General features: G+C 39.0%; 1 protein-coding gene across 1 annotated transcript in view; it reads left to right on the top strand.

Moving 5' to 3' along the window:
- The first annotated feature begins 1241 nt into the window (after window positions 1-1241).
- Window positions 1242-22455, top strand: part of LOC141342699 (syndecan-2-A-like) — a 47770-nt gene continuing 26556 nt past the window's right edge. The window contains exon 1 of the mRNA XM_073847204.1: window positions 1242-1557. Coding sequence (XP_073703305.1) covers window positions 1498-1557 — 60 coding nt within the window. The 5' untranslated portion in view covers window positions 1242-1497. The remainder of the gene's footprint in view (window positions 1558-22455) is intronic.

Genomic DNA, 22455 nt, shown 5'->3' with positions numbered 1-22455 from the left:
TTGTTTACATAACTGTGTATATTTATTATGTATATAAATACACACACTTGCATGTATATATGTAAGAAAATAAACATACACATAGTATACACACATATATTATGTAACCAAAATTTTTATTTTAAATCCAGTGTGATTAATTGATTTAACAGCGCTAGATAAGTGCTGTAAAAACATTAATTGCGATTAATCGCACCCAAAATAAAAGTTTTTGTTTACATAATATGTGTGTATGCTGTGTCTCTTTATTATGTATATATAAATATACACAGAATATATTTTCTATATATATATATATATATATATATATATATATATATACACACACACACACACACACACACATATATATATATAATATAAACATATTTTTCTTACATATATATACATGCAAGTTTGTGTATTATACATAATAAATATACACAGTACACACATATTATGTAAACTAAAACTTTTATTTTGGATGTGATTAATCGCGATTAATCGCTCGACAGTGTTAAATGTATTATCTCTTACAAAAATTAACAATTGTTTTATTGTAGTAAGAGTTTAGTAAAGTTTGTAGTAAAAAATGGAAATTCGCCAAAAACGAAAAATTGGTGGATTACGTTTTTATTATTATTAATATATAATAATAATAATAATAATTATTATTATTATTATTACCAATTTTACCACAAATACCATAGCTAAACTATGGCTAGTGTAGCAAAACCATGGTTAATTTGTGGTTACCATGGTTTAACTATAGGAACTGTGGTTATTTGGTTTTATTTGTAGTAACCGTGTTTAATTTTCCTAAGGGATGAGTTTAGATGATTCGAAGCTCCTTTGAATATTGTCTCGGACAGAGTCAAAAAGGTTGAGAACCACTAACCACACTTTTTAAAGTGGTAGACTCTCCATCCAAGTCCAGCAACAAACTAGTTACCAGCTTGTCATGCCAGTCTCAAGCTGCTTTTTCCTGGGTCAGAAAAAAACAGCTGCTGTCTACTAACTTGGACCAGCTACCACGTTCCAAAACACAGCTAAATTAACAGCGCTGACGCACTTTATTTGGCTCAAGTCTGTCTCGAAGCCAAGTATTCACACATTATCAAAATTCTGACCGGAAATTCCGACAAAATGGTGTTCATGTTGTTAGTTTACTAGGTTTTGAGACAAAAACCTCTTACTGGTCCAAGTATTCGTCAACTGTGACGCAAAAATCCTCCCCCGTCTGCCTCTCTCTCTCTCCTCTCATCCTCCGAGCAGAGCCGCTTGCCTCACATGGACCTGAGACTTGAACATCGCATCAAGACTCTCTCAGCAGTTCCCTTTTGGAAAGACAAAAGAGAAGTTTGATCCGGTGGAACAAAACGCCATATATCTCTTCAAAAGGATCTTGCGTTTGTGTTTTAGGTGCAGCTGTAAAAGAAGGAAGAGAGCTGCTGGTTTAAGGAGCGCAGACGAGTGCCATCCTTCGATTTCTTTGCAAAAGACTTCTTAAGAGGAATAATGAGGAACATTTGGATATTCCTGACACTTTCAGCAGCTGTCTGCTTGTCCAGCGATAAGGTGAGTTGAGCAGAGTTCATGTTGTGTTTGCGAAGATCTACTTTTGTTGATTGTGTACATTCTTCCTATATGCGGGATATAAACATCGTGTAGTGTTGTTATGATGGACGTATGCTGAATAATGTGTATTATACTTATTTCATACATAAATCAGTCTTAATATACATCTTTTAGTAAAGCAAAAGTGACAACTTGGTAATGATCATATCATGATGTGTATGATATTAGAATAAAGATGCTTATCATTTTACAGGAATGTACAGATTTTTTTTCCCCTCAGAAAGTTACAAAACTTTGATATCAATTGCATTTCCATCTCACTTGAAGTTTCCTGTCACTTTATTAACGTATTGGTCTTCCGGAGCTCATATTCATGTGTCCTCCTGAGACAAATTTCAGTCAACCAGCTGAGGAAACCTGATCTCCTCCTGAGAGAACTTGAATGTTTCTCAGCCAGTTTTACGCTCTAAAAAATTCAGATGAGTTGACTTTTTCCACTTCTGAAATCGAAAACCACCATGGAGTTGCAAGTCAAATTCAGATTAAGACGTGAGTAAACAGTTTCAGAGCTCTGAACCGTTGAAGAGAACTATGGGAGTTTTTGTTTTCGCCAAGAATTTCAATTCCCCCTTATCAGAGTTTGTTCTTATCCGCAGGACTCACTATTCTGTGTGCGGACTAGACTGCAAAGCAACACAGTACATCGATTCCCAATAGCAACACTGCTTTCAAAGTGCTGTCAAGCAATTTGCAGGTTGCTTCAGGACGCAGATTTGTATGTGTTAATTACCTTTAGCTCTCAACTGTGATGAAGGCCATCACAAAGAAGCAATAAAATCAAGCCACCGTGGTGTAATTTTACAGGAAGACATTTGGAAGTTGTTAAAAGCTTTTGCGCTGGTCGTGCTTGTACCTTGTTTATTGATTTGTTGTGTGAGTGAAGCAGTTGCCCTCATGTTTTCAGTACATCCTGAAATAAGGTCTCTCTCTCTCATTTTTGATTTTACAAACTCTATAGTTTGACCGTTAGTTCAAACAGGTTGCACCACATCTACATTTTTATCAGTGCTAATCATTGATGGTAAATAAATGCTTATTTAAGTGTTAGCCAGTCTGTTTCTAAGGGTGACATCTTATTTCTATGCTTTGCTTCATGTTTTACAGCGGCTCTTCACTGCTTTTCCTTCCTTGTTTCTTTACTTTTCATTTCATTTTGAAAATTTCAGGTTTCAATTCCTCAACAGTGAGTATTCTCATCATGTGAAGCCTCAAAGCCACAAATAGTTTGATCTAACTTTAAAACAGCTACGATGTAACTGTTAATCTCAATTACACCAATTACTATAAAAAAAAAAAAAAAAAAAAAAAAATTCAGCTGCCTCTAGGGCAAACAGCACCGGTGTAACATTAAGTGACTAAGTGTTGATGACAGATTTTGCGAGTGGCCTTTCTTGCTGTGCTGTTTCACAAAATAGAATGTCATCGTAACATGCTGTAACCAAACATAAACTGTATCCATTGCCAAGACAACATGTTATGACAGACGTATGACTGTGCTGATGCCTCATTCATGGACGTAAACACACTCCCACTCAGAACACCTGTGTGCACTTCTAGTAAAGCCAGTGTCGGAAACAATATTTCTGTGCTGACAGCATATACAATCCTAGGCAAAGGAAGTCATGAAACAGGGATGTTGTCAAACAGTGTGTATGTATGTGTGTTTGTGGAAACAGTAACAGAATGGAATCTAACGTAGGTGTGATCAGAATTTTTTGATCCCCTGAATTAGCTTAGAAAATGGAATATTTTGAACAAAAGTTTTCGTGATGTAGGAAAATCAGATGGCTTTGAGTTTTGCATTGGATTACATCTATCTATAGACTTCTGTATGTATGTCTTGCTATCTCTGTCTTTTTTCTGTCTGTCTATCTATTCAATTCAGTTAAATTCAAACAGCTTTATTGGCATGACAAAAGCACAATTTTGCATCGCCAAAGCATACATAAGAATAGAGAACATATACAACATATGGTAATTTTGAACAATTGAGTTAATTGAAATAACATTTGAAGAAGTAAAATTGAAGGACAGACATTAGAATAAGAAAAAATTAAAATAATTTAAAAAAAGAAGGTTGAATAGTAAAAAGTTGTGTATCAAGTTTAGTTATTTAATTTATAAACTGAGGAACTGAAATTATTTACAACATATTTACAGTTATGTGTATTGGTTGGTTATGTTAGATGTATCTATCTGTCTGTTTATATCCATCTTTCTGTCTGTATGGCCTTCTTTTTATCTATCTGTCTGTATATCTGTCTTTCTATCTTTCTGTCTGTCTTTTTAGCTATCTGTCTTTCTATCTGTCTCTTTGTCTTTATATCTGTCTGTCTCTTCATCTGTATGGCTATCTTTCTGTCTGTCTGTCTCTCTGTTTGTATGTCTGTCTGTCTTTCTCTCTATCTAAAGACTATTTAAAGACTTCTTTGTCTATCTATCTGTCTTCTGTCTCTATGGCTGTCTTTCGGTCTTTCTATCTATATATCTATCTGTCTGTCTCTCTATCTGCCTTTCTATCTATCTGTCTTTCTATCTGTCTCCATATCTTTCTGTCTGTCTTTCTAGCTATCTGTCTCTCTATCTGTCTATTTGTCTGTCTGTCTTTTTAGCTATCTGTCTCTCTATCTGTCTCTTCTATATGCTTGTCTTTATATCTGTCTGTCTCTCTATTGGACTTTCTGTCTGTATGTCTATCTTTCTGTCTCTCTGTCAGTCTTTCTTTGTCTATCTATCTATCTTTCTGTCTCTATGGCCGTCTTTTTATCTGTCTATCTGTCTGTCTCTATCTGTCTTTCTGTTTGTCTTTTTGTCTTTCTGTCTCTCTCTATGTATTTCTATCTCTGTCTGTATGTCTATCTTTCTGTCTCTCTGTTTGTATGTCTGTCTTTCTTTGTCTATCTATCTGTCTTTCTGTCTCTATAGCTGTCTTTTTATCTGTCTGTCTCTATCTGTCTTTCTGTTTGTCTTTTTGTATTTCTGTCTCTCTCTCTATGTATTTCTATCTCTCTCTGTCTGTCTTACTGTTTGTTTGTCTGTCTGTCTCTATCTGTCTTTCTGTTTGTCTTTTTGTCTTTCTGTCTCTCTCTATGTATTTCTGTCTCTGTCTGTATGTCTATCTTTCTGTCTCTCTGTTTGTATGTCTGTCTTTCTTTGTCTATCTATCTGTCTTTCTGTCTCTATGGCCGTCTTTTTATCTGTCTGTCTGTCTCTATCTGTCTTTCTGTTTGTCTTTTTGTCTTTCTGTCTCTCTCTCTATGTATTTCTATCTCTCTCTGTCTGTCTTACTGTTTGTTTGTCTGTCTGTCTGTCTCTATCTGTATTTCTGTTTGTCTGACTGTCTTTCTATCTGTCTGTCTTTTAGTCTTTCTGTCTCTATGTATTTCTATCTCTGTCTGTCTGTCTGTCTGTCTTACTGTTTGTCTATCTGTCTTTCTATCAGTCTGTTTCACTGTTTGTCTGTCTGTCTTTCTCTATCTGTATTTCTGTTTGTCTGACTGTCTTTCTTTCTATCTGTCTGTCTGACTGTCTTTCTGTCTCTATGTATTTCTACCTCTGTCTGTCTGTCTGTCTGTCTTACTGATTGTCTATCTGTCTTTCTATCGGTCTTTTTCACTGTCTCTCTGACTGTCAGTCCGTCTTTCTGTCTTTCTATCTCTCTTTCTTTCTGTCTGTCTGTCTCTCTTACTTTTTGTCTATCTGTCTTTCTTTCAGTCTGTCTTTCTGACTGTCTTTCTGTCTTTCTTTCTATCTCTCTTTCTTTCTGTCTGTGTGTCTGTCTTTCTTTCTGTCTCTCTCTGTCTGTCTGTCTAACTCTGTTTTTACATTTTTAGTGCTGAATTCTGCAACAGGCAATCATTACAGTGAAAAGAATACATAGCCGGGGGAGGGACAAGTGAAACCAACAGAGAGATAGCGAGAGGGGAAACTTTGTGCAGAGGTGGTGGGCTGAGTGAAGTGAAAGTGTGAATAACACATAGAAGTAAAACCTCACAGCACGAACTACTAAAGAACCATTTAGAGTTTGCACCAGTATTCTGGCCTCTTTGATTTAGACCAATTTTAATTATAGTCAATTTACTTCACTTTTAAGTTGAATTATGCGGTGAATACATGAATATCTGAAATGAGATTACCAGTACAAAAGCTGCAGTAATTGATAATTGCACTTTCTGAAACATTATTCTGTCACAGTGTCGTGATTTATTACTGTAAAAGCCAAAAGAGCATTATAGAAACAGTCCAAGTGCTGTTTATCCATACTGAAGACCAATTTAGCATCTAAAAAGAGCGGTGTGTCTGCCAGAGGCATGTGGTATTCTCATCTGTTGTGGGTGTGCTTTTGGAAACACATCTGTGTACAGACTTTTTTTTATGAAAGAGAAATGTAACACTGGGTAAATTTGCTCGTTGAACATGTCTGTCCACAGATTTATGTGGGTTTCACTCGCAGTTCTAAATCTGGAGTGTTGTCAATCAGTGCTGTGTAGGTGTGTTAGTTCACAATTTATACAAGTATTTGTTCTTTAAAGGCCATACAGTTTTATGAATAATGCTTGTACCTGCCGTAATGAGGCAATGGAACATCTGTCAGTCTGTCTGGATGAAGCTGAATGTTTTTTGTGCCCGTATTTGTCAGAGCTCATCTGATAAAAACAGGGAGGATATTGTCCTGAAGTGATTAATGGTTCCATAGGTGTTTCTCTCCATGGCATGCCAGTGTGTTGACATAGCAGAGCCTGCATACCGCAGACAGATTAGGCCGCTGTCTGCAGTACTCTGGAGGAATGCGTCGACGTGAGAGTCCCCAGCCCTGCATAAATCCCATAGATGGATGTGCTTCTTTTGTCCAGAATGCAGAAACATCCATGCCAGATGTTTTATGTACAAGATGCAGATGTTCCTGGGCTCTCTCCGTGGGAGTAGCTAGTGTTACAGAATACTAGCGGCGAAAGCCGTAAACAGAGGAAGTGTGAGAACAGCTGGATTATGGGGCATTTAGCTGTTTGCTCATGAATCCCTCAGTGTACCTTTTGTGCTAAATTCAATTACGTAATCAAAACAAATGTGTAATTATAGCGTGTGAATGGCAAATAAATGGAAAAATCTTGTCAAAAGTTAGTGCAGAAAGTTCTTAAAAATATACTTGTGCACATGTTGGCTTCTAATTCATGGAAAAAATGCCTGCATGTAATGTACATATGACATTAGTAGTTTATTATAATTACAGTATATGTGAGTAATAAGTAATCTCTATAAATTATATTCACACACTCTTAGGATATACACTACCAGTCAAAAGCCTACATTTATTCGATCCAAAATACATTTTTTTTACTATTTAGAACAACTGCTTTCTAGTTTAATTTACTTAAAAATGTAATTTATTCCTGTGATCAAAGCTGAATTTTCAGCATCATTCAGTGTCACATGATCCTTCAGAAATCATTCTAATTTGCTAATTTGCTGTTCAAGAAACATTTTATTATTAATATTATTATTGTCAATATTTAAAACATTTTTGATGAATAGAAAGATCCAAAGATCAGCATATGTCTGAAATAAAAAGCTTTTGTAACATTATACACTGTATCATTCAAAAGCTTGGAGTGAGTATAATTTTTATTTATTTTTTGGATAGAAATTAATATTTTCATTTAGCAAGGATGCTTTAAACTGATCAAAAGTGATGATAAAGACATTTATAATGTTACAAAAGATTTCTATTTCAAATAAATGCTGTTCATCTGAACTTTCTATTCATCAAAGGACCCTGAACAAATTCTGCTCAGCTGTTTTCAACATAATAATAATAATAATAATAATAATAATAATAATAATAATAAAAATAAATGTTGAGCAGCAAATCAGAATATTAAAATGATTTCTGAAGAATCATGTGACTGGAGTAATGATGCTAAAAATGCAGCTTTTTATCACAGGAATAAATTACATTTGAAAATATATTCAAATAGAAAAGAGTTATTTTAAATAGTAAAAATATCTAAAAGTGTGACTGTTTTTGCTGTACTTTGGATCAAATAAATGCAGGCTTGGTGAGCAGAAGAGACTTGAAACATTAAAACATTAAAAATCTTACTGTTCAAAAACTTTTGACTGGTGGTGTATTTTTCCTAAATTACTAATTCATAAATATTATTACGCCATTATTGGAGCGTTGGAGCACACATGACATTATATCTGATATTTTAAGAGACTACAACACAAAACATTTCTAAATTACTAAAGAGACCCTGAAAGACCCTGTTGTTGTTCTTATTCTTGTTGTTTTTTAAATATAAAGTTTAATGATGAGATGCAAAAGCATACAGCTGTTAAGGACTGTTCATGTGCACATTATCATATATTTTAAGCTATATTTGGCAACTTCTCATCTGCACATCATTAAAATCTGCCTCCTATAGATTGCCAGCAACATCCTTAATGAGCATAACTGTGAAAATACATGAAACATTTGCATGCCATTTCACTTACGTTATGACATGTTATGCATGTTTTCCAGTATTCAGTAAAAAAATGTAGGGTTTGTAGATATTGGTAAGCATTAGCATTAGCTAACAGTCTATGCGGCCTAGGTGATGTCAGCAGCAAAAGAAAGAAGTTACATTTTGATAAATCTGAAAACAAAAGTTTTTTCCTTTCCTCTGACTAAACTGCTCACGGTAGGACCGAGAGACTGCATTACGAAAGTAAATCTGATCAATTTTGGCTTCATTGTGTTTTAGGCCTTTTCCTTCTTGATGATCATTCATCTGGAGACATTTTAACACGTCAAATCCACATCGTGAGAATCCGATCGCACGCAGTTTCAGCCTCTGAAGGAACTTTGGGAAATATTTAACATATGGTAGAACCACAGAGTAAGTCTAAAATTGGTAGACCATAGCCTTCTGGGTTCTGTGATGTTTCGCAATCTCCTTTTTGCCTTCAGATTTGTTTTGGTGAACCTTATTTAGCTGATAGCACCCTGCAGACGGAGGGCACGACCACTTAAAGATACCCTGAGATAGTGAGGCTTTCATGTGGCCGATCAGAGTTTAAGCTGACATATCATATCATATCATATCATAGTGCTTGATCTGATTTTAGTTTTTTTTTTCCCTCTACCTATCTCTCACTTCCTCACGCTCTCTTTTTTTCCCTCCTCTCTCCACTTTTATCTACCAAAGCAAAGCTTGTTTGGAGTTTGAGGCATATTTTTAGAAACAAGCTTCTTTGCTGGGCCGTGCATTTGATGTGTTATATTTTCAAGTTGGTCCTGCATATTCATTTGAGATTTCCCTAGCGTATTACTTTACAGAAAAATCCTAAATACCTGCAGGCGATCAAGTGTACACTTGGGACTAGAGTAAAACTGATGATCTTTCTTCTATTTTTGAATCTCCACAGAAAGCTTCCTGTTATTTTCCCAAAATCGTCTACCCCAAAGTTTCCTTTTTTTGGCAGATAATACTTTCCCCTTTTAGAAATGTTGGAATGCGGAAAACAGTTTACAGTCTGTGAGATTCATGAAAGTACTTGATACTGACTGTGTGATTGTGCTTTTTTGGAATAGTGTATAGAAAAGTCCACGAAAAGACACCACCAAAGTCTGCTCAGTTTTTAGAAGTAAGCAGTAAATTTGAGCCTGGTTATCCTTCCAGAGGGAGCTGGTTTGGCTGGCCTCCAGCAGCACAGACGGAGGAACGCTGCTCAAAATGAGAGAGGCTCATGGCTCAGATTTGTCTTTTTTTGAAGGTACTGATCAACTGCATGATGTCAAGCAGTTTTCATTAAAATGTTACACTTTTGTTTTACCTGTTAAAGGATCTAATGAGAAAAACATCTTAATTAGCATTTATTCGGTCCTTTGAGAAACACAAAATGAGAAGTGCAGTGAGCTTCCTACACGTATTTAAACTTAGATGCATCACGGCTGGAAATGTTTTTAATTGAGCGCAGTAAAGAAAAAAAGTATTTAAATATTTAATTTTTTTGGTGAACTGTTATATTTTTCGTTTTATTTTCTCATGTCACAGGATACATGATATGACACTCATATTTTTTAAAAAAATACATTAAAAAAGCAATTCAGTGACACATTTTTGAGAAAAAAGCAATATATCATGTGTATGTAATTTGACAATGCAGAGTCATTCATGTGTAAACTGTCATGCTGTGTGGCTCATGTGGTGTGAGGTAATTATATTTGTTCATTAATATTTCATGGCATTTGTAAAAAATACATTTGTCTTGGAAAAATATATTTAAAAACCATTATGAAGCTAATGATACACATTTGTACACTTACACATGTTTGAGATATAAGGAAATGCAGAGGCAGACAGTAGTGAAGTGTTTTTACTCTGCTGTAAAAGTAATTTTTAAGTGTCTGTACTTTAGAAAACTGCTTTACAACATTCCGAAGCATAATATTGTACTTTTTACGGCACTACGTTTCATATTAAATATCATTTAATACTTAATTACATTACAAATCTGTTACTTTCTTACTTAAGTAAAAGTAATTCAAAGATTTACTTGAGTACAAGGAAGTACTACATTTGTAATGTTCTTAAGTATTAAAGGTAAATCAAACAACAACTTTTTTTTATGAAATGTTGTGCAGTAAAAAGTAAAACATAATGCTTGGGAATGTAGTGAAGTAAAGTTTTCCAAAGAAAATTTCTAAGATAAACTACAGATACTTTTTAAATTTACTTGAGTGAAGTAAAAATACTTCACTAGGTCTATTGTCCGCCTCTGGGGAAATGTTATTAGTTTTTACATGATGGTTGACCTTTTTACAATTCAAACTTTTCCAGAAAAAGGTAGGAAAATTGTCATATGAAACCAACATGAACTTGTTTTAACTTAAAGGGGTCCTATTATGCTCTTTTACAAAGTCTTTATTTTGTTTTAGGGTGCACTAGAACATGCTCTCCTGCTTGGTGGTTTAAAAAACACATTATTTTTCACATAATTTACGTTATTACAATAGCTTTCTCCCCAGCCTGGCACAAATGGCTCGATTAGTTCTGGGTTTAATGAAGCCCGCCTTCTGAAAAACTAAATGTGTTGTGATTGATTAGCAGTCCCACTGCGTTGCGATTGGCGAACAGCTTAGTCCTGCCACGCCCCTTCCCAAAGAAGCAAGTTCAGTGGACAACTGTTAGCACAAGCTAGATTAAAGTGATTCTTATGTTTTAAATATGGATATTTTTCTTACAAAAAAACATTGGTTCGCTACAGGAGGCTTTTATTGATTAATTATTAAATCTCTTACCACACACCGCAAACGTCTATGGTGCGGCTCCGACGCAGCAACCGATGATCGTCACTCTAGTCAATGCTTGTGTTTATGTTTCGACCCTCTATACTGCACATCAACGGCGCGGCTCCAACACGACGACCGGCCACTTTAGTCAAGGCTCGCTGAAGCATCTCAAAATCGGCTGTCCATGCTACATCGCTAAATTTAGGCTAATCACCCACCTCGTCCCTCCCCACCCACCAACGGTTTGAATTTCTGTAGGCGGGATTCATTTTTGCAAGATGTGAAATAGGGGTGTGCGATATGACGATTTTTGATCGTGGACGATTAAAATGTCTCCACGATCTGCTTTTGAATAAATATCGTAGTATCGTGCTACAGTGTGCCTCCGTCTTAATATACTGTACATTCACTCACACTGCAATTATTCATATTCGCGATCACAAAAGTACATTATTTGAATGTGCTTCAAAGTCTTGCCGGTAAAATAACGCCATTTGGTCCGCGCGCTGTTCTGGCATGCGCTTCATGAGCGCGTAAACCTGAAGCACGTGCGCTAAAAGCCTGTCAAACAGCACCTGATTACTAAACTGAGCTATCTTTGGCGTTTAATTTGCTTATACTGTCAAAAACATGCAAGGATTACATATAAACACAGTCGGTTGTCTAAAGTGAAAGTAAACAGTTAAGAGAAAAACGGATGCGCGTCTAGATGCGTGCAGCTCTGCGACAGAGCTAAACATGCTGTCGATTGTCATTAAAGGGACAGTACACCCAAAAATGTTGTCACTCACATGTCCTAAATCTCTATTAATTTTTTTTTCTTGTGCTTAACACAAAAGAAGATATTTTGAAGAATGTGGGTAACAGTAGCTGGTCCCTACTGACTTAAAATAAATAAATAAAATATATGGAAGTAACTGGGGACCCAGCAACTGTTTGGTTACCCACATTATTCAAAATAAGTTTTATGTTCAGCATGTTTTATGCTTAAAAAAATGCGAGAGTGAGTAAATGATGACAGAATTGTCATTTTTGGGTGATGATACACTAATAAAACAAAACACAAAGGAAAATCACTCACTGCTCTTGACTGAAGAACTTCAATACAGTTGCTTTAAATGTTGCTTCTATGTATAATTTATGTATATAATGTATATAGTGTTTTATTTTTATATTTGTTAATTAAATTTCTTGAATGCTACTGATAAATACATGGACTGTACCTGAAAATTAAAGCACTGTTTGTTTTATTTGTATAGTATGTGTATTTGTAACATGTAGCTTATCTTTGTTCTTATTTTTTAAAAACAAAGAAAATAATGACAAAGATTTTTTGTCTTCGCCCACTTTGGCTTAAATATCTGCCATTCTTTTTATTTTATATTTTGTTACCTTGTAAGGTTTTGGTTTTAAAATAGAAAAATTAATTTGGCTGTACTACTCAGACAACTTGTAAAAAAGTAAAACCAACATGACAAAGAATCGTGATAAAATCGTGAATCGTGATATTTCTTGAAAAAATCGTGATATGATATTTTTACCATATCGCCCACCCCTAATGTGAAATACGTACTGCCATGTATGTTTCGTGACATATTCAATGTGAAATGTTCACTGAGTGGCGCTAAAAGGTTGTTCGTTTTTTTTCCTCGGAACAGATGAACATACATATGGTACGTTTTTTGTGACGTTGGTTTCGTATGTGTTAGGGTAGTTCTGACTTGAAATGTCTGTTACAGGACTTGAAATTGCAACCGTTTTGGTTGCATATCCCAAAATTTAATCTGTGCAACCTCAAACAATATTTATGAGCATATGTGCGAGTGCGACTTGTTTTCCTTTCTTTATAAAACTTTCACTAGCCTACTACTGCACAGACTGCTGTGAGCTGATACAGTGACAGCTTCGCCATTCTCTCCAACATTACACTGTAAAAGGTTTCAACTTAAAAACTTAAGTTAAGCAGCTGCATTAACATTTTAAGTTAAATCAACTTTAAAGTACAAGTAATTTCAACTCATAAGTTAAATCAACTTAAAAGTACAAGTCATTTTAACTAATCTGATTGTCGTGAGTTGAAATGAATAGTAGTTTTAAGTTGATTTAACTTAAAATCTTAAGGCAGCTGCTGAACTTATGTTTTTAAGTTGAAACTGGCAAAAACTTTTTACAGTGTACATAACCAATTAAACTTCAGTAAACTTAGTATGTAGGCTACAATAGGTTGTGTAGTTATTTTCTCAGAATTGTAAGATATAAACTCGCAATTGCAAGTTATAAAGTCAGAACTACAAGATACAAAGTCGCAATTATGAGAAATAGTCACAATTCAGAGAAATAGTCAAAATTTCGAGATATAAACTCACAATTCTAACTTTTTCCCAGAATAGTCAAAGTTCTGACTTTTTTCTCACAATTGTAAGATATAAACTTGCAATTGCAAGTTATAAAGTCAGAACTGTGAGATACAAAGTTGCAGTTATGAGAAATAATCAGAATTGTAAGATATAAACTCACAATTCTGAGAAATAAAGTCAAAATTTTAAGATATAAACTTACAATTGCAAGTTATAAAGTCAAAATTGTGAAATATAATTTCAAGTAAGAAATGCCAGGCCGAGTGCTGGCTGTTCTGCTCAATTGGCAGTTGTGTTGTTTCTTAATATTCATAGGATAGGGTGCTCCTAACTTTTTTGATGTTTTAAAGTAACGTACCATCCACACTACACCTAAACCTACCTGATAATATTAACAAAAGCAAGCGTAATGTAAAAACACAATTGGAAGCATTCTGTTTTAGCTTGTTTTTTTGATATCTCATCAGCTCTTTCATCGTGAGTCATGTTTTTCACGGGATTTGTACCCAAGGAGTTACCGCAAGTTTGCTAAATCGAAACATATGGAGCTGCAAACATAACTGTGTATGAAAAAGATTACAAGTACTCACTGTTTTACTGCCTCCAGTGTTCATCTTGCAAAAAAGTTTCCCCAGGTATGTTTTCGTCATGAGATCAGGTAGTTTTTGTCTCCTTTTTGACCCCACAACATCTGATCTTCTAACAGATGTGATTTATACTTTGTACAGATTTGCCCATCTGTCTGATTTAAGTCCCTGTATCAGTTCTCAGATTTCATTGTCCACTCATGTGAACAGATATACTGTATGTGAGAGCTCAGGTGTGTTATGTGCAGTAAATCAGTGGTCTGAATAACCAGGTGTGCACTTCATGACCCAGTGGGTTACCTGAGCTCCCCAGAGGACTGTCAAATAAGAGCCCACATGAGCCCCAGGTGTGCACCGACACAATGGTACATACTGTGTGTTGAAATGGAAAACGAGGTATGAGGTTTTAAGTTACTGAAAGACAGTATGCCATGACTTTCTGAAGATCGTTAAAACGCACAGCTTTATGGTGCTTCACATGACGTATATGATGTTTTGTAAATTAATTGCAAGTTGAATAGAACGATCAGCAGTTAGTCTAACGCTCTGTGAATTCACTTAACTGAGTATACGTTCATTAAAGGGAACTCTGGAAATCTAGTGAATTTTTTTGGAAAATGTCTTAAAATGTCTTTAAAATTTTACTGTTGTATTTACGCGCTGTGAGAAGTTGAACTGTATTGTCAGTTTATGAGGTCAGGTCATGAACATTCTCATATTCATACAGAATATATGTGTGTTTATGGCAGTATGTGTGTGTTTTCACCTGTTCTCCAGATGCAGTAGACCTCACATGCTGTTTAACCGTCATTTTTTCCCAGCCTTCATTATAACTCAGCAGTCTAGAACAATATAGAGGTATAAACCCACTGAGCTCATGCCACTTTCCACTAATAGAGTAAAGTTTGACGTTCCATTACATTTTTAACGCATTAGAGGCACAAATTATATGATAATTATTGTTTTTTTATGCATTTATTTGATTAAAAAGTAATAACAGTAGTTTAATATACTAATATTATTACAATTTAAACTAACTGTATAACTTTGTATAACTGTGTGCTGTTTAATATTTTTGTGAAAACTAGACTACCAGTTAAAGTTAGATGTTTAATGTTTTTAAAGAAGTCTTTTCTGCTTACCAAGCCTGCATTTATTTATTACAAAGTACTGTGACGTGCGAATAAAGATGAGGAAGCAAATGCAGGATGAAGTGAAATGACAGTTTATTGAAGATAATACAAACAGAGTGATGATGGTGCGATCTCTCAGCTGGGTGACACAGGGGTTAGATGGCTGGTGATGGTGGTGAGAGAGTCCGATGAGTGCTGTGGTGAATCCAGTGAAACACGAAGACAGCGACAACATCCACGACAGAACAATCCAAACACTCGAACCAGACAGAGCAAGACGAACCAACACAACGAGGGATCCGGGAAAACTATCAGACGAGGGAGAGAGAATGCTGTGAGTATAAATAGGCAGTGGTGATGAGGGACACCTGTGGCTGGCTGATTGGCAACTCAGCTGAGCGAGCGTGACAATCACATGACAAACGAACAAATCACAAGACCTGAGAAGACAGCGGATACATGAACCGTGACAGTACCCCTTCCTCTAGGAACGTCTCCTGACGTTCCCAGATTCTGCAACCTGTCGATTGAAATCATCGATAAGAGAGTGATCCAGGATGTCTCTGGCAGGCACCCAACTTCTCTCCTCCGGACCGTAACCTTCCCAGTCCACCAAGTACTGAAATCCTCGTCCCCTCCGCCTAGAGTCCAGAATGCGATTAACCGAATAGGTTGGTTCCCCGTCTACGAGTCGCGGCGGTGGGGGAACCGGGGCTGGCGGATTAATACGTGCAAAAAACACTGGCTTAATTTTGGAGACATGAAAGACGGGATGAATTCTCCTGTATACTGGAGGAAGTTTGAGGCGGACTGCCACCGGACTAATGATCTTGGTGACAGGAAACGGGCCAATAAATTTGGGAGCAAGCTTATTAGAAACGGAGCGGAGCGGAATGTTCTTAGTAGAAAGCCACACTTTAGAACCGACGACGTATACGGGAGGCTTTGACCGGTGGCGATCGGCCTTGGCCTTGGTGCGCGCTCCCACCCGGAGTAGAGCCTCACGGGCTCTAGTCCAGGTGTGATGGCACCTCTGGACGAAGGCGTGAGCAGAGGGGACCGCGACTTCGGATTCCAGACTAGGAAAAATAGGTGGCTGGTAACCTAAGCTACACTGAAACGGAGATAGGCCCGTGGATGATACTGGTAATGAATTGTGGGCATACTCCACCATCGAGAGTTGTTGGCTCCAGGAGGAAGGATTTCTGGAGACCACGCAACGTAACGCCCTTTCCAGATCTTGGTTGGCTCTCTCGGTTTGACCATTGGTTTGTGGATGGAACCCTGAAGATAGACTAACAGTAGCCCCCAGTAATTTACAAAATTCTTGCCAAAATTTGGACACAAACTGGGGTCCCCTGTCGGAGACCACGTCTGTCGGGAGGCCATGTAACCGAAAGACGTGATCCACCACAGTCACCGCTGTTTCCTTGGCTGAGGGTAATTTGGGCAAGGGAATAAAGTGGGCAGCCTTCGAGAACCGGTCCACCACGGTCAAAACTACCGTGTTGCCCTGGGAGGGCGGGAGGGCGGTAACAAAATCTAGCGCAATATGGGACCAGGGTCTCGAAGGTACCGGCAGCGGTTGAAGGAGCCCATCTGGAGGTCTATTAGAAGTCTTACCAATAGCACAAACCGAGCAAGCCAAAACAAAACTGCGAACGTCACGAGCCATAAGGGGCCACCAAAATCGTTGCTTGACCAAATGTAAGGTTCGATTGACTCCTGGATGACATGCTACATTAGAACAATGTCCCCACTGAATAACCTCGGACCGTAATTCCTCTGGCACAAATAACCGATTCGGTGGGCAAGCGGGCGGAGGCGTTACCCCTTCTAAGGCTGTTTTTACCTTCGATTCGACCTCCCATGTGAGAGTTGAAACGATAAGCGTCTCAGGAAAAATACTCTCGGGAGTGGACGGGCGATCGGAATGGTCAAAAATACGCGACAAAGAATCGGGTTTAACGTTTTTGGAACCCGGGCGGTACGAGAGAGTAAAATCAAAACGTCCGAAAAACAGAGCCCACCGAGCCTGCCTAGAGTTCAATCTTTTAGCCGTTCTAATGTATTCGAGGTTTTTGTGATCGGTCCATACAATGAAAGGTACCCCCGACCCCTCAAGCCAATGACGCCATTCTTCTAATGCCAACTTGACTGCCAACAACTCTCGATTACCAATATCATAATTCGATTCTGCAGGGGATAAACGATGAGAGTAAAACGCGCAAGGATGCATTTTGTCGTCCGTGGTTGAGCGCTGGGACAGGACCGCGCCAACCCCCACCTCTGATGCGTCAACCTCCACCACAAACTGACGTGATGGATCAGGGGTAATTAAGATGGGAGCCGAAACGAAGCGGCCTTTCAGTTTGGCAAACGCAGCATTAGCTGCGTCTGACCACCTGAACGTCGTCTTGGAAGAGGTTAAGGCAGTCAGAGGTGCGGCTAGCTGGCTGTAATTACGAACAAAGCGTCGGTAAAAATTGGCGAACCCAAGGAACCTCTGCAGGGCCTTGCGGGAATCTGGGGTTGGCCAATCTACCACAGCCTTTACCTTCTCTGGATCCACGCGCACCCCCTCAGGCGACAAGATGTACCCTAGAAAAGGAACAGACTGTGCATGAAAAACGCATTTCTCCGCCTTGACAAAAAGCCCATTCTCTAACAGCCTCTGAAGCACTCGTCGTACCTGCTGCACATGTTCCTGGAGAGACGAAGAAAAAATCAATATGTCATCCAGGTAGACATATATGAACTGATCGACCATGTCTCGCAGAACGTCATTGACGAGTGCTTGAAAGACCCCTGGGGAGTTGGACAAGCCGAAGGGCATGACCAAGTATTCAAAGTGCCCCCTGGGGGTATTAAAGGCGGTCTTCCATTCATCTCCCCTCCTGATGCGGACCAAATGATATGCGTTTCTTAAATCCAATTTAGTGAAGACCGACGCTCCCTGCAACCTCTCGAAGGCTGAAGATATCAATGGCAAAGGGTAGGTGTTCTTAACCGTGATATTATTCAGCCCTCGGTAATCAATGCAAGGTCGCAGAGATCCGTCTTTCTTCCCCACAAAAAAGAATCCCGCCCCCGCTGGTGAAGAGGAGGGTCGAATGAACCCGGCTGCTAGAGAATCAGAAATATATTTCTCCATAGCCTCCCTCTCTGGAACCGAGAGTGAATAAAGTTTGCCCTTGGGCGGAGACGTACCTGGCAATAACTCTATAGCACAGTCATAGGGACGATGAGGAGGGAGAGAAGCAGCCCGAGACTTACTGAACACTTCCTTCAGGTCGAGATACTCAGAGGGCACGTTACACAGATCCACCACCTTCTCCTGAAACATAGAAACAGAGACAGACGGACAAGCAGAGACCAGACAAGACTCATGACATTTAACGCTCCACTCAGACACAGACTGGAGCTGCCAATCAACCTTGGGGTTATGTTTTATGAGCCACGGGTGTCCAAGGACAACAGGTGCATGGGGGGAGTCCAGGATGAAAAAGGGGATACTCTCACTGTGATTGCCAGACACAGTGAGAGTGATGGGTTCTGTGGTGAGGGTGATCCGGGGAAGTAGCTGACCGTTGAGGGCGTGGACTGCGATGCTGTTGGTGAGGGGATGGAGGGGAACATGATTAGCACGAGCAAAAGAATAGTCCATGAAATTACCTTCGGCCCCGGAGTCCAACAGTGCAGTGCAGATGTGATCCTGTGTTTGCCATCTTAACCTTACCGGAAGGAGCGTGGAGGTCGAGGTGGATGAGGTCTTCTCAGCAGAGATCCCACCCGACAGTAGCCTCAGATTTACTGCCGGGCTGGGCCTTTTACCGGGCAGTTGAAAGCGAAATGTCCTGCCGCGCCACAGTACAGACAAAGGCCCTGGGACCTCCGCCTCTCCTTCTCCTCCCGGGAAAGCCGAGCTCTACCCACCTGCATGGGCTCGGGTTCGTCGGTGTGGCTGATCGGTTCTCTGCCGCTGGCTCGAGTTGACATTCCCTCCCCAGGGGGGAGCCGAGCGGAAAATCCCCGTCGCTCGGCTCGGGAGAGTCGAGAGTCTACCCGCAGTGCAAGGTCGATAAGTCCATTAAGGTTGGCGGGTAGATCCAGGGCGTAGATCTCCTTCTGAACTCGATCAGCCAACCCATGCAGGAACATATCCCACTGCGCTTCCTCGTTCCAATTACACTCCGCCGCCAGGGTGCGAAACTGGATGGAATAATCAGAGACGGAACTCCCCCCCTGTCGGAGCTCCGCCAACATCCGCGCGGCCTCCCTTCCTGAGACCGCGCGGTCAAACACCCTTTTCATTTCGGCGGCGAGTGTGGCGAACGAGGCACAACAAGGGTCTTGGTTCTCCCACACCGCCGAGCCCCAAAGTGCCGCCCTCCCCGTCAATAGGGTGAGCACGAACGCCACCTTGCCCTCCTCACTACAAAAAGTACGCGGCTGTAAGGTGAAATGCATGGAGCATTTAGTGAGGAAGGCTCGGCATTGGTTCGGCTCACCACTATAGACCTCCGGCGGGGGAAGGCGGGGCTCTGGCTGGGTAGCGAGAGCAGATGTTCCGACTGCAGCGAGAGGGGCGGGCGGCGTGGGTGGTGTGGCGAGCGCAGCGGGAAGTTGCAATTGACGCATACGCTGGGTGAGCTCAGACACCCGTGTCACAAGAGCTCTGATGGCCTGACCGGAATCCTCAGAGCCCTTCTCCTGTTTCTCCAGCCGAGAGATACAATCCCGCATGTAATCCTCCAGAGTGGGCGGGGTGGTGCCTGCTGCTTCCATTGGTGGTCTGATAGTTCTGTGACGTGCGAATAAAGATGAGGAAGCAAATGCAGGATGAAGTGAAATGACAGTTTATTGAAGATAATACAAACAGAGTGATGATGGTGCGATCTCTCAGCTGGGTGACACAGGGGTTAGATGGCTGGTGATGGTGGTGAGAGAGTCCGATGAGTGCTGTGGTGAATCCAGTGAAACACGAAGACAGCGACAACATCCACGACAGAACAATCCAAACACTCGAACCAGACAGAGCAAGACGAACCAACACAACGAGGGATCCGGGAAAACTATCAGACGAGGGAGAGAGAATGCTGTGAGTATAAATAGGCAGTGGTGATGAGGGACACCTGTGGCTGGCTGATTGGCAACTCAGCTGAGCGAGCGTGACAATCACATGACAAACGAACAAATCACAAGACCTGAGAAGACAGCGGATACATGAACCGTGACAAGTACAGTGAAAACAGTACAATTTTGAAATATTTTTACTATTTAAAATAACTGTTTTCTTTTTTAATATATTTTAAAATGTAATTTATTCCTGTGATTTCAAATCTGAATTTCAGCAGCGTTACTCCAGTCACATGATCCTTCAGAAATAGTTGTAATATTCTGATTTGCTGCTCAAAAAACATTTATTACTATTATGTTAAAAACAGCTGAGTAGATTTTGTTCAATTTCAAAAGAACGGCATTTCTTTGAAATAGACATCTTTTGTATTATCATAAACGTCTTTACTGTTTTTTTTTTTAATCAGTGTGGATCAAATATGTCTTAATAAAAGTATTCCTGACTGACCCCAAACAGTTTTCAGTAGTTTATGTTAGATAAACTGTTATCTAATGTAAAATTAAACTGGCACTGAAAACAAAGCCAGTTATTTTTAATTATTAGCTCATTTAATTGCCAAAAAACAAATATTCACCTATCTCCCACATTTTGAATGCAACCCAATTTTTGTCATTGCAGTGTTTTTTTTTTACACACATTGTAGTGTGGACTCCATTTCCACCCTGTTATATAAGTGTAATTATTATTATAAGGGGAAAAAGTAATATTAAAATAACTCGCTCATCTAATTAGACCTGTTCAGCCAGTTTGTATTTGATTAATGTTATCTATTTAATTCTGCTATTTATTTAATGATTTTTACTAAATACAAAATGTAACATTTTTACAAAATATTTAGTCTTAAAGGGATAGTGCACCCCAAAATTAATTTTAATTTGTCATTAATTACTCACTCTCATGTTGTTTCAAACACGTAAGACCTTCGTTTATCTTCAGAACACAAATTAAGATATTTTTGATGAAATCCGAGAGCTTTCTGACCCTCTATAGACAGCAACGAAAACGTAGTAAAGATATCTGTAAAATAGTCCATGTGACATCAGCGATTCAACCTTTATTTTGCGAAACTACAAGACGTTATTCAACAATTCTTCTCCTCCGCGTTGAATACGCATACATAGTGGTACTCTTGATAATGGCGAAGGACGATTTCTGGGCCTGGGAACATTTCAGTTGCATTGCTGTCTATGCAGGGTCAGTAAGTTCTCGAGCTTCTTCAAAAATACCTTATTTTGTGTTCCAAGGATGAATTAAGATCTTACAGGTTTAGAACAACATGAGGATGATTAATTAATGACAGATTTTTAATATTTGGTGAACTATACCTTTAAAGTTTGGTAACAAGGTTGCTGAAATGTCATATGGATAAAGAATAAAACTGCTCATATGTTATTTTGTTTGACCAAGAGGTTTCTAGAGTTAAGAACCTCCTTTCCCTTACCATTTTATGAAGACCTTATTTTTTATTTATCCGTCTTTTCTGTATAAGCCTCTCTTGTTTGCCTTTCATCCCCACTCCATCTCTCTTTTCCTGCAAACCTTCTTTCCATCCTTCATTTTTCTCATTCTGTTTGCTTCTCAACTTTTCCCCATCCACTCCCGACAGCACCTGTATTTGAGAAGGCATTTTAGAAATACCAGACATGCCTGCGGTCTGAATGGACAGTATTCATCCTGGTTCCCACTTTCCATCCAGCTTATTCTGGACAGTTATGGCAACCTGATGGATGCTGTTGTGTATGTGCAGTGAAGTGTGTGTGTTTTAGTCTGTATGTTTGAATCTCTGCAGCTGGTCAGGCGTTATATCCTCTGTGCGTCGAGAGCTCAGCCGGTTGGGGTTAATATCACAGCCACAGCTGCGTTCTCACACTGTCCAGTAGACCTGATCATTACCGGAGCTCTAGAGGCCTGACACATGAACGCTGGCCACAAATCATCCAGTCAATCTTCAGAGCTGACAGCAACAGTAGTGTAAACCGCAAGGTTTTAGTCCGTGAAACACAGTAGCTATGTGTGGTGTAATTTAATAATGGAAAAAAAGTTTACATTTACTCGTGGCACGATAGTTCACCCAACAATGAAAATTACTCCATGATTTACTCTCTCTCAAGCCATCCTTGGTGTATATAGCTTTCTTCTTTCAGTCTTTCAGACAAATACAATCAGAGTTATATTAAAAATGTCCTGGCTCTTCCAAGCTGTATAATGGGGTTTAAGATTTTGAAGCCCGAAAAACCACACCGCGTGGATGTGTCCATCCATCATAAAAAGTGCTCCACACGGCTTCAAATAAGAATATTTTTCTTACACAAATGCATTGATTCGCTTCAGATCCGCTTTATTA

Source organism: Garra rufa, chromosome 9, assembly GCF_049309525.1.
Source record: "Garra rufa chromosome 9, GarRuf1.0, whole genome shotgun sequence".
NCBI lineage: Eukaryota > Metazoa > Chordata > Actinopteri > Cypriniformes > Cyprinidae > Garra > Garra rufa.
Note: the sequence above shows the minus strand (reverse complement) of the source record. Positions and strands in the feature narration are given on the sequence as shown.